General features: G+C 35.4%; 1 protein-coding gene across 2 annotated transcripts in view; it reads left to right on the top strand.

The window, feature by feature from the left end:
* The window catches only part of PCSK5 (proprotein convertase subtilisin/kexin type 5), a 227,494-nt gene that overhangs the window by 111,165 nt on the left and 103,151 nt on the right, over positions 1 to 13,178 (top strand). For both annotated transcript variants that reach the window (XM_066568788.1, XM_066568789.1), the window contains exons 8-9: positions 2,268 to 2,480; positions 12,120 to 12,220. In XM_066568788.1, the coding sequence (XP_066424885.1) occupies positions 2,268 to 2,480; positions 12,120 to 12,220 (314 nt within the window). The remainder of the gene's footprint in view (positions 1 to 2,267; positions 2,481 to 12,119; positions 12,221 to 13,178) is intronic.

Here is a 13,178-nt window from a genome sequence, read left to right as displayed (position 1 = left end):
ACAAATTAATTCATTTTAGTCAAGTTCATAGAATCATAGGATTATGGAATCATCAAGGTTGGAAGAGGCCTTCAAGTCCAACTGTCCACCTACCACTACTTCTGTAGCCCCTCAACCATCTATATTACACAGCACCAGATCCAGACTTTATCTTTTAGAAACAAGATGTCTAGCATGTTTTCTGATCTGAAGGTAATGCTGTTGTTTTCTGCCAACTGCTGGGCTCATGTATAGATGCACTATTGCAATACATTAGAGGAATGGCAATTCTCACTTTGTATATAGAAAATACTCTTTTCTGTTGGTCAGTGCATCTGGTATTTACTTTTTATTGCAATAACAGAGACATTGATCCTTTACAAATTTGCAGGAGTCATTAGTTTTAAAGATATATTAGCCATAATCTGTTTACCAAAAAAAAACCTTAGCATGAAAACGTAAATCCAGGTGCAAATGGCTATTAGTTTAAGGCCTTGCCCTTACAATTAAAAATCTAAATTGATTTTTATCATGTTTAAATTATAAATACAGAATTTCTAAAATGCATTGGCATGTTTTCACCATTTTTTCAAAATTTTGGCCAAAAATAATTCAAATACCTTTTCCTGCAGCTTGTTCATTATTAGCACAGCAGCATAAGTACACATCTAATGAAATAGATTACACAGAGAATAGATTGCATGGAGAATAAACATTGTCTGTGCAAACAGACTAATAATACAGTCATACCCTGCAGTGAACAGGTTTGTATTGCATGGGACAAATCATGTTATTCTGCTGTTTGCACGCAGAACCATGTGATGGTAACAGCAGAAAAATGACAGATAGACTGCTACTAGTAGGACATTTTTCTTCATGCATCTTTTTGAGAAGTTCTTTTACAATTTTTTAAATTTTTTTCTTCTTTTATAAGTAGAAGCTATGGTTTGATTACCCTGAATTCTCATATCTTTTGTCTTGGTTGTATTGGTGGTTATACCAAATTTCCCATGGGGTTAGCCATAATATACTGCTTTCAAGACCTGTATGTGAAGAAGGAAGGTGGAAAAGGGTGCTGTAACACTTCATAAAGGTTGTCTTGAAAACAAACAAACAAAAAATAAAAACAAAAAAAACCCAAAACAATTGTAATATTTAGACAGATTGTGTCTGGTGAATGTGGATTTCATAGTACATTAAACTTGGTACCTTGAGATTTCTCTCTTTACTTGAAATGTTTCTAAATGAAAATTTGAATTTTAGAGACATAACTTCATGTAGACATTAGTCAAAAGAATTTGCTATTTAACTTACTTTGCTGGAAAGTCTTTCCAGATAGTATACTTTTATTAAACTCACAAATTATCTCCATGATAATTGAGAAGTCTCTTGGCAGTCTGTTGAAGGCCCAGGTGACTGGAAAAAGGGAAACATTGTCCTCATCCTTAAAAAGGGTAGAAACAAGACCCCTGACAACCACCAACTGGTCAGCCTCACCTCTCTGCCTGGGAAGATCATGAAACAAATTCTCTGAGATGCTCTGCTAAGACACATGGAGAGGTCAGGGACATGATTTGGGATAGCCAGCACAACCTCACCAAGGACATTGGTATTATTATCTGGTGTTATTTACTGTCTTCATTAATGACATGGATAAAGGAATCTAGTGCATTCTCAACAAATTTGCAGATGACACCAAACTGAGGGGTGCAGTTGATACTCTTGAAAGATGAAATGCCACCCAGAGTTACTTGGACAAGCTCAAGAAATGGGCCAGTGGAAGTCTTACGAGGTTTAATAGGACCAGGTACAAGGTGATGCACCTGCATCAGAGCAACCCTCAATATCCATACAAGCTGTGGGATGAACAGATCAAAAGCAGTCTTGCTAAGGACTGAAGAGGGACTTGGGGGTGCTGGTGAATGAGAGGCTAACATAAGTCAAAAATGTGTGCTTGCAACCTAGAAAACTCACCCAGTGTGATATTTTACTACTTCATCTGAGTTTTCAGCATGATTTTCTTGGTACATCTGGATAATATAGATGCAGACCAACAAACACTGTATAAAAGTTGTTTCTAAAGCTGTGCTCATACCACTCATTATCTTAATTTTTCTAATGTCTGATTCTGAAATCTGCTAAATCCTGTTCTCATTTCAAATTCTTCCCAGGGTAGTTGTTTTTTTTATTTTCTTCTTCTCATGAGATGTCTTTTCAGGGAAAAAGACCTGGCTATTAAGCAGCTGAGAAGAATTATTAATCAAATCTATTGTAATGTTTCCAAACAGGGACGAAGAGGCTTAGGTTCAGTCTTTGTTTGGGCTTCTGGAAATGGTGGAAGAAGTCGAGACCACTGCTCTTGTGATGGCTACACCAACAGCATTTACACTATCTCCATAAGCAGCACAGCTGAAAGTGGAAAAAAGCCGTGGTATCTGGAAGAATGTGCATCCACACTTGCTACAACGTACAGCAGTGGAGAATCCTATGACAGGAAAATAGTACGGGTTTTATTTGTTTTTTCATGTATATGTGTTTGTATATTTTGCATAGTGACTTTGGGGGATGGAGAGAAAGGGAAACCATTCACACAAATATATTCTCTTTATTTTAAATCTAGTTATCAATAGTTTTTACATTTTACACCCATATTAGCAGTTTACCTAGATACCTATTTTCTCAGATTTGTTTTGACACAGCACCATTCCTCTTTTACATTCAGTGACGGTCGCTTATTACTCATATTGCTTTCTATTCTGGAAATATATTGGAAGGAAAATTCAGCTCAGTGGTCATCTTTTCTGTATTGTTCCTCTTCTCATTCCTTAGCAGACAGCGTCCATTTTCCCTAATGTTCTCATCTTTGCTGGAGAATGAAAATAGTTTTAATTCAGTTGGATAATCTGTTGATATCATTAGTATTTGTACATCCTATGTGCCTTTGCAAAATGAATGCATTCCCAATACTTTCCAGTATTCAACATTCTACTCCTTTTAACCTTTTAATCCTTTATTCTCAGGTTGATGAGATTTGCTAATATTGTCCTCTTCCCTGCTTATTCATTCTAGAGCTTAACTTACAGAAATTTTTTACTTCTGGATCAGAAAATTGAAGGATTTGGAGGGTTTTTTTTTTCTTCTTTATGTTTTCTTAAGGACTCATCTAACCTTTCTTTCTGGTCCTTAGCAGATTCTTCTCTTGGTGTCAATAAAGAGTTACAAATATTTGGCTCTATGTTTTTGTTTTTTTTTTTTAATACTGTCTGCCTTGTCTTTCAGGATTCTGGGATGCTTGCCATCCCTTCTTGGAGTCTTTGTTATTTTCAGATGGTCTAATTTTTGTTTTAAACTTGTTCTGAGATCTTTCTTCATTCCAATGGTTTTTCTGTTATTTAGTTGCTGCTCTTCACTGAAGTCTTCTCTCTCTTCCTGACATGTTTCTTGTTATCCCTGATAAATAATAATAAATTTTAAAATTACTGTATCTACTAGGAGTCCTCACTTCTGTGGTTAAATTCTCTTCACTGTCCTTTAAAAGACCTTCACTAACTTCTTCATGTTTAAGTGAGACTAACAAGCTGAGCAGATGTGATTGTGGTCCTCCAGCCTGACCTCTTACTTAGCCAAGTCTGTAGGACTTCCCTGAGTCCTTTGAATCCAGCAGTTGCTGTCAAGTCAACAACAATTTTTATAAGTAAAATCAATATTGCTTTCAAAGTTTTCTGTGGCAAAAAATTAACTGAAATTTAGTGTAAAAGCTTTTAATTATTCATTGCCATTAAAAGATCTCTCTTGTTTGCTCTCTGGGCCCCTTTAGCTTTGATTTCTAAACATTTGGTGTCACAGATTTTATTGCTAATATGAAGACCACTCCAGTTGTCTGTCTTCTCTCTGCCAATGTAGCCCAGACAGTTAATCCCTTTTGATAATGGAAGGTAAGCTTCTTGTATCATTCTGTCTAAGTCATGTTTTCTTATAAACCCTTTTTCACATTATGAGCTTCTAGAATCCAAACTAGACACACCAGGCAGGCAGCAGCAGTGTTCAGTGACAAAAGCGCCAGAAAATGGGTGCCTGTGTGTGCTGGGTCAGTTTTCTTCTGTTTATATATTGACCCTGACTGAGACTTGTTAGCTTCACTGTCATGTGATGTGTCTAGCGCTGTGTGATGCCCAGCCCACTTTCAGAGCTGCTGCTTTTCTTTTCCAAAGCTGGTGGTTCAAGGAAATATGTAAATGTAGTTAGGGTCTCCTTATCCCACTGTTAACAACTGGCTGGTTTAGTACTCACCTTCAGACCAGCCCTCATCAGCACTTAGTCATTTTCCACATTTCTCCAATACTCATCTGAAGGTGCTGGTGTTTTCTTCTGTGTCTTTGGTAAAATCTTTAGGTCATACTGTGGCCAAGAACCAAATTGTTGAAGACTTGATTAGAAACAGCAATCATTTCTTCTATATGCTATCTTCTATATGCTATAAGAGTGTATATAAATTCTCTGCTTCTAATTTTTTATTCATGCTTACATTTTTGGACCATATAATTATCCCAGTTTAAATGAATGTATTATACATCATGTACATTTTAAATCTCTTAAATTTAAGAGATTTAAATACTTTAAATACTTTTTAAATTTAAATACTTTTTAAATTTAAATACTTTTTAAGAAAAAGTATGCAATATTACATGATGTGTCCTGTAAAATCCTGAGTATATTACTTTCAGCCAAATTGATGGCCAGAAAAAAATACTGCAGTACTTTGGCACATTTCTTTTCCAACATCTTATGTTATCCACCATTGAGTATACTACTAGCTAATTAATCTATTAGTAATTAGTTTAAATCCTGTATCAGCTGTTTTACACTAGATAAAAAGGTGGCAAATAGATGACATTAGTAGGACAATAGTGCTTACCCTTTTTAAAATAATGACACTATGCAGGTTTTCTGTCAGTCTTCTGGAATTTGTGCAGTGTTCAAACATATGCTAAAAAAACACAGTAGTTCCCTTTCCAGCTCAGTCCCTTTGGCACCTCTAATCTTTCTAATATTAATTTGTTATTTAAAATAGAGATAAATAGGAAGATGATTTATCATCTTTCTATGCTCTGAAAATTTAATTTAGACTTTTTTTTCCAAAAAGAAACATTCCATGAAATAGCTGTTTACTATAAACTATTATCTCTGGACAATTAAGACAGTATTGTTTTGGGGATTATTTTGCTTCTGATGTGTTTGAAAATAAAACACGTATTATTTTTTAGGGTTCACCATTTAATCTTATCTTTCCTTATTGACTCTCTGCATCTTTTATCCTCAAAAGTAATTAATTGCTGTTTCTTTATATCCTTGCTCATGTTTTTAATATCAATTTTTTTCATTTTTTTTCATTATATCAAATAATATCAAGTAAAATATCTCTGTATTTCTCAGTCCTTATTTATACTTTCCTACATTGCTAATTTAAGCTTTGTGCATTCCTTTGATTTCTTAATAGATGTCATTTTCTTGATGATTGTCATCCATTCTTTTCAATTAATGCACACTTTCTGCTTTCACAGAATTACTATTTCAGTAAGAATACATTGCTGATTTCTGACATTTCACTCTCTTACGTCTTGCACTAGGATGAAAAACACCTGGAAGTGAGGCGATCTCACCTTTGTTGTTAAAGACTTCTCATGAAACACAAGCATATAATTTTTTCGTTTACTGAAGTATAGTGCCCACCACTTCTGGAACTTTGCAGTGTGCTAATACAGGCAGGGTAATCTCTTATTATAAGATTTTTGAAAAGTATGCCTTAAAAAGGAGATGATAATTATATATATAGAATGCACACAAATTACCCCATAATTAGAAAATTAAGGAAGATAATTTACATAAACATTATTGAAAAGAATTAAAAATATTACTCTAAAAATTTTCTTAACTGGAGTCTCCCTTGGAGATCTCACATTAAATATCAGAGATAAGTAAAAATAATTTTTAATTTAATTCTATGAGTTCTATAAGCACTGTTTGTTTTTACTAGACAGATGGATTGTTTTTACTATTCAGATCAGCAATTCAGTTCCATATGCCAGTTTTAGTTTAGTCCTACTGTGTGCATCATTTTGCACAGTAAATGGCAAAAGTCTGAGTAGCCATAAGAATTAACCCAGGTCTGTTGACCATTTGTTTACCCGAATGTAATTTATCTTGACTACTCTTGTGCAAAGCAACCTTCCAGTTGCAGTTGCAAAAGTCACTGATCCCAAATGCTTAACAATCAGACTATAAAAATTCCTACCAAGATTCTTTTTCCTGCACTGTATTATCACTTGACTTTTGAAACACACAACTCTTCCATGTTTTACTAGTGGTACTTGGTATTTAAAGCCATGCAAGGCTGTGGCCTCTCCAGATACTTTCAATGATGAAGTGATACAGCATAGTGGAGATAAATAACTTCTGTTTGTGTTGTGTGTAAACCAGTTGTCCACATAAGGGATAAGTATGTGATTCTATTATGCTACAACCCAGTGAGAAATTCCATGAAATTGTGACACCAGCTTTTCAAACTGATTGTTAAGAAGTCCTTTAAGCATACACACCCTTGCATGGAGACAGGAATATTGCTATTATCTGTGTGACTCTCTTGCTTATAGTCTGTTTTAAGAGCATTCATGATTGTATCGCTATTCTTGTCTCAAATTCAGTCCTCCTAAAGTCCTATCACATATCATTTACCTGGAAAGGAAGTCTTATTTGAAATGAAAAGTGAACTCAAGACAGAACTGAATATTTCAAATACTAAGCTTTTTAAACTGCTCTTAAGTGCTAGAAGAGTCTAGAAACTATATTTTCACTGATGTACCATGTATCCTTTTCCCTACATCATATCTCACACTTTTGTTTAAACTGGTGCTCCTTTTGAGTCAGAGGTTGTCTTCATATCTTTCCACAAGAAACTGAGAGCTTGCAGCAATTTTAAGGGGAAAAATAACAATACTGGGTGAATAGAAAGATTATTATTAAATTTAAATTATCCAAATTCTATTATGCTTATAAATTTATATGCAGTTGACAAACAATGCAGGGTTGAGCTCTATGCCAAAATTTGAAGAGTAACCGTACTTGATCAGATCATAAGATGATTTTGTTTGTTGGAGTGAGACTCCTACATTCAAATACCACAGGAGTAAACCAGGAAGAAGTGACCTGGCATAGGATTTACAACCAACATCAAATGAACAAACTTTTTGTTTTTCTTTTTTTTTTTTTTCTTTTCTTTCTTTTTTTTTCTTTTTATTTTTTTTCATGTAACACAGCACAGATTTCAGTATCATGTGAGATTCTACAGTGTTGTGGTACAGAAATACTTACCCAAGACTTAGGAACAGTGGATGGGTTGTATAATGTCATGTTTCACAGGTCCTTCCTGATTTTCCTTGCAATTCTTTAGCTGAATATCTTTTTTTTTTCTTTTCCTCTCTATTTTTCTGTCCATTAAGTATATGCAGAATGTATTATAAGGTAAATGAAAAAACAGTAACCAAGTATTAGAAACTCACTTTGTAGACTAAAAATTGTTATAAAAATGATTCGATTTCAATATGGAGTAATAGAATCACAAACACTTTTATAACTACACAAAACACTTTTTTTTTCTCTTTTCATTACCATCCACTTTTTATAATTGCTTGTTAAAAATATGTAACATAATTTTAGAAGTTTTTCTAGTCTTGGAGGGATTTTCCTGTCACATACAATGACAGCTTAAAATATTTTAAGCTAACAGTTACAGGTAGACACACCTTCTTGGAAGAGTTCCTTGCTGTCAAGGAAAGTACACAAAGTGCACTTGACTTTATACTGTACTGAGTTTTATTGCAGTGATAGTTAGCCTCTTATGAACCAAGTTTCCACCCTCTGGATATATTAAAAGCATGCAAATGTTCCAAAGATGCCAATAGATGTATGCCTTTTACATAGACTCTTATGGAAAAGGACTAGAATTACTTTTAGGTGTTTTCAAATGCAGCTGCAAAGTACTGGCATAGTTACAGGCATAGGAACTCTCACAGAGACAAATGGACAGTAGGTAAAGACTATAAAATTATAGTTCTTTAGAGATGTTACCTCTCATACTCAGTGAGTACAGAAGTATTCACTAATCATATGCAGTTATTAAGGTATTTTTTCATATTATTCTCTTTGCTACTTTGAATGCCATAGGACAATGCTTAAAGACAGCTTCCCCCTGCCAGACCATGTGGCTAGGACAGGTTAAGCACCATGTAATAGAGTTATCTATATGGTTCTTATCAAACATATTGCACAAATGAATTTGCTTTGAATTTGTTTTTCAAATGGTTTCATAACACACTAAGATTTTGATATCAGAAAGTTCCTCATAGATATGATTTATAAGCCTATTAAATTATTTATCTCCTGTAAACAATGTATCTACTTCATGTTTCACCTGTTTTGTTGGTTTTTGATAAACAGTAATTCATCTGCTGATGTTCTGTCTCTTCTTGTTGATAAACTTCTACTCTCAGCAGAACTTAAAACTGAAACAAGAAAAGAAAGCCCATCCTGTCTCCTGCCAGTTCTTAAAACACAAAAGCCTGCTCTCCTTCAGAAACTCAGTCAGGTTATCAAGATATGCACCAGATAATCACAGGACACAATGTGACATCTTCTCTTCGGGGTACATACAGATGCATAGGCTGTGTAGAATGTAGAATAGATTTTTGATAAAGTCTTTTCACTTCTAGGGACACATTCACAGAAATCAATGTGTCTTGAAGAACTGTAGCAGAAGGTAAAAAATTATTCAATCACTTCAGAAAACTCATGTCATGAAATACAAAGAAATGCAGAGGCTTGAGAGAGGGTATGTGAGCTTGTTCTCTGCTAAGAGAAATCCCGTTTTTTACTTTATTCATTAATTTCCCAGTTGGTAAAACTATGAGAAGATTGATGATTCAGCCTTAATAATAACTGTACAAAATTGGCATCTCCTTCAGAAAGCAAGTTGCTTCTATGAAACTGTTACAGTGTGTCTAGATTTTTTCCTTTAATAAATGCCTGGTTTTTCTGAAAACTTTGCACCAATGCCTGTGGGAGGTATTACAGTGCATTGCAATGATTTTTATTATTTCTCTTTGCTTTTCATCAAGGTGTCTGTGGCTAATTTCATGTTGATTAAACTAGGCAAATACCAGAAACTTTATCATTGTCTTATCATTGATTCACCTTATTTAGAAGTTGTTGTAACTCTTGGCTCTAGAAATACTGCATGGACTTTTCTTGGGAAGTTGAATCAGCATTTTCGCAGATCAACAGCTGTGTTATACTCAACGAAAGATTTAAAAATTTCTCCTTCTCCCCACCCTAACAATCAGAATGACTGCTAATATACACTAATGGCAGCTTCATGGTGCTATCAAACACTACATCCTTTTATTGTGATTGATGATGTTTTTATGTTGCTCAGGAATTTGGACATCACTTTTCTTCTTGAAATTCTCTCACCTTTTGGTGATCATGTACTCTTTTTTCTTGGGGTAATTGCAACAGCTCTCTGACAGTGAATCCATAGTGCTGAAAAACACGCCTTGGATCTTGGACGTAATCTTTACCTAAACATCTTAGCTCCTGTCAAGAACTTTCCTTTGAATTAGCTCAAATGGCATTCACACATACAAAGCTTTCTCAACACATTTTCAGCTGAAGTGTCTGCTGAAAGCAAGACAAGGGTTCAAATTGCTACCATAGTATCCATTTAGAAGAAGAGGGACAATGTTGCCAATTAGAGACGTCACGGCTTGTGCTTGATATCTGTAGTGACAGGACAGTAAAATTTGTCTGGAAGGACGGTCTTCCAGAGGATGAGAAACAAGGATAGCACAATTCAGGTGAGTTTCACTGTATTGACAGAAGCTATCCCGTAGGGAAAAACTCCTGTGACAGCACTTTTTTTTCTGCCCGAACTCCTGGATGTTTTGTTGCCGTTCGTGCTCTTTGCAGTGCCACTTTTATGCAAGGCATAAAGTACCAGGATATAAAAGACATGAGCATGTATTAATCCCTTTTTCACTCTCTCTGTTTCCTGGCCTTCCTTCTGGTCCTTGCCACAGCTCTGACCAGTATTTTCCAAATGGGACATCTGCATCTTATATATCTCTGGGTGCATGTCATCATCTAGTATTCAGACTTCTTAATTCCACCTGGAAAATCCCTACTTGAATTTGCACATATAGGCAATGCAGTGTCAGGGCTGTTCCTGCTGCAGTTTCCTCTCTTTGTCACAGTTCATTGTCACAACACTTATGCAATTTCCATGCTTTTCCCAACACCAATAATTTTCATCATTTAAATGAATAGACAGTCAAGAGGTGAGAGGGCAAGAGAGATGGAAATAACATGAACATTTTATTTATGGGGTTTCAACTTCTAGCCAATGACAGATAGAAGAAATTATTTAACAAGGTGTGCACTAATGAAGAATATTATATAAAAGGGGGCAAAAAGTTCTGTTTAGACTTCATTAATCAAGAAACCCAGCCCCTGGTAAGTTTATTTGTTTAAGGATCCAACATTATAAATGCTTTCACGTGTCTTTTTCAATTTTTAGAAGCTTCCATATTGCTTCACTTGCTCCCTAATGGTTTTCAAGATCTTTTGGTGCTGTTAGCTCCTTTTCTGTTAAAAATCTTCTGTGTTAACTTGCATATGCTTGCATGTTGTGTGAATTTTCATCAGCCTTATACAAATCATGTAATATACTGAATATAGCTAACATCAAGCGTGAAACCTATCCTTCCTCCTTCCTGCACATATTTGCTTATATTCTGCTCAGATGAGATGCAGCTGGTTTTTTAGATCACATTTCATGTATCTTGAGGTTTCAAAGCTGTGCTCTGTGCTTTTTTGTGATTTTTTTTATCATCTGATCTTCTCCTTCTCCCATCTTTGTGCAAATCTGTGTTGGAAATTAAGTACAATACTGGTGAATTAGAACACAATAATTCCATGTTCTTAGATAAAATGTTATGTAAGCAACTTCTCTGCCCCTCAGAGGGGGCAGTGACTGAAATTCTCAGATTAAGTTTGGACATCACAGGTCATGCACCTTCATGGAGGTTTCCCTGCTGTACACTGCTGTCTTCAAATAATTGTTCTCCAGTCTGCATGGGTTTTGCCTGAGCTTCTGCTAGGTAGAAGTGACATCCTATCTCTGCTGCATTGCTCCTGCAAAGAACCACTTCTTCAGGAAGACAAGCACAGAGTAGAATCACTTTAGATTGACATTGCCTTGAAAGAAACAAGGTTTAGAATAAACACACTTTTGTGTGTGTTTTACATTCTTACAAAAATCATCTGTCTAAGATCATTATTGGATAGTAACATCCTAACACTCAGTAGAAGGCTGTATGTCTAGTTGGTATTGCACATTACAGTTTGTACATCCACTTAGATTACATACAAAATTACATATGTGCAGCATGTAAGTATCTATACATAAGATATAACAATTTAAAACTGAAAACATCTAATAGGCTGGTGATGACTGGGCCAAATTTGTGATCATATCAGGATTTTCCAATGAATTACTGCTTAATTTAATGTGATTTATTGCATAAGGAGTAAATGAAAGATAAAACATTTTAGCATGAGCAAAACTGAATTTTCTTGTGTCACATAATTCCACTGCGACTTCAGGCAACCTAATAAAACCCTCCATACCTCTATATAGTCTCTAAAATGTGCATAAGCAGGCTGTATATAAGATTTAGTTCTTTCCTGTTTGTAAAGCACTTTGAGATTCTTGGAGGGAAAGTCCTCTGTAAATCCATATAGAAGGACAGAATTGCAGTTGTGCAGTTTCAAACCCCTCTGCATGTTTTTCTGGTTTAAAAGTGTCTTTGTTGATCATGCCATGGAGCAATATAGAGAATACTGTCTAAATTCACAAGTGACTTCAAGTTCAGAACATCTAACATCATGGATCTTCCTTTGTTTGCAATTAAAGAAGAAAATACCCTTCACATACATGTGACTCATTCAAGTATATACACACCCAATATTTGAAACATGCTTTGATTTCTGAAGTTGTGTTCTAATTTCACACATTCAATTTCTTCCAGATTACTACAGACCTGAGGCAGCGTTGCACAGATAGCCATACTGGAACCTCAGCCTCTGCACCTATGGCTGCAGGCATCATTGCCCTGGCACTGGAAGCAAAGTAAGATCTGAGATATATTCTGAAACAGAAATTAAGCATACAGGAAGATATTTCTCGTTCATCCAGCATCTTTATGCAGACTTCACACAGTGCTTTGGAACCTTTCTTGTCACAATACACTGTGACCTCCTAAGGGGAGGAAAGATCTCCATGCTTACTCCACATGAAGGGAAGCTGACACTGCAGATACTGACAGAGTACTCAGTGTTGAAGTAACATGTAACACTGTTGGGCACAGGTGGTTTCCATTAAATTATGTATAGCATCCTCTCAATGTCTTACAGTTCACTCAGAAGGCTGCCTAGGTCTACTGTACCCTGCAGGGTACTGTAGGTCATCTCCTCCATTCACCAGGCTCTTCTTAGCAATGTCTCTTCTTGAACACTGAAAGAGGTTTGGGAGGTGTTGGGTTAACCTGAACATAAGTAAACGTAGTATGAAAAATAAAATTGCAATTTCTGCATGCTGACACAAGTCTGTTTTTTAACACAGATCAAGTTTGTCAGCTCTAAAAATCATTAATAGTGTACCTCCATAGTCCTTGTATCTTTAGCTCAAAAACTTTCCAGTCTTAAAAGCATTTTCTCAGTTGCATGATTTGGCTCTTTATGCCTAATATGTATCGACAATGTGCTTCATGGAGCAGCAGAAATGTGGGTGATCTTCAGGTAAATCTGTATGTTAGAACCTTTTGCATTACTTTGTACTCTGTTGGATAAAACCTGCCAATCTAAGATGGAATGCTTCACCCCAAATCCTACTCAATCTTTTTAAGTTCTAGGAGACTGATTCTATTAAATTCTGAAGAAAACTAGTTTCCTGTGGGGTCAGCCATTTTCTTTGAAGGAAGTAAGAAATTTGCGCACAATAGTAGATTCAAATTGTGTGTAGTTTGTAACACTAGAATTATGTTTTCATCTTTCATGTTGCTTTCTTTGAAGACAGCTTGACCCAATAT

This window comes from Molothrus aeneus, chromosome Z, assembly GCF_037042795.1.
Source record: "Molothrus aeneus isolate 106 chromosome Z, BPBGC_Maene_1.0, whole genome shotgun sequence".
NCBI lineage: Eukaryota > Metazoa > Chordata > Aves > Passeriformes > Icteridae > Molothrus > Molothrus aeneus.
This window is presented reverse-complemented; position numbering and strand designations above follow the sequence as displayed.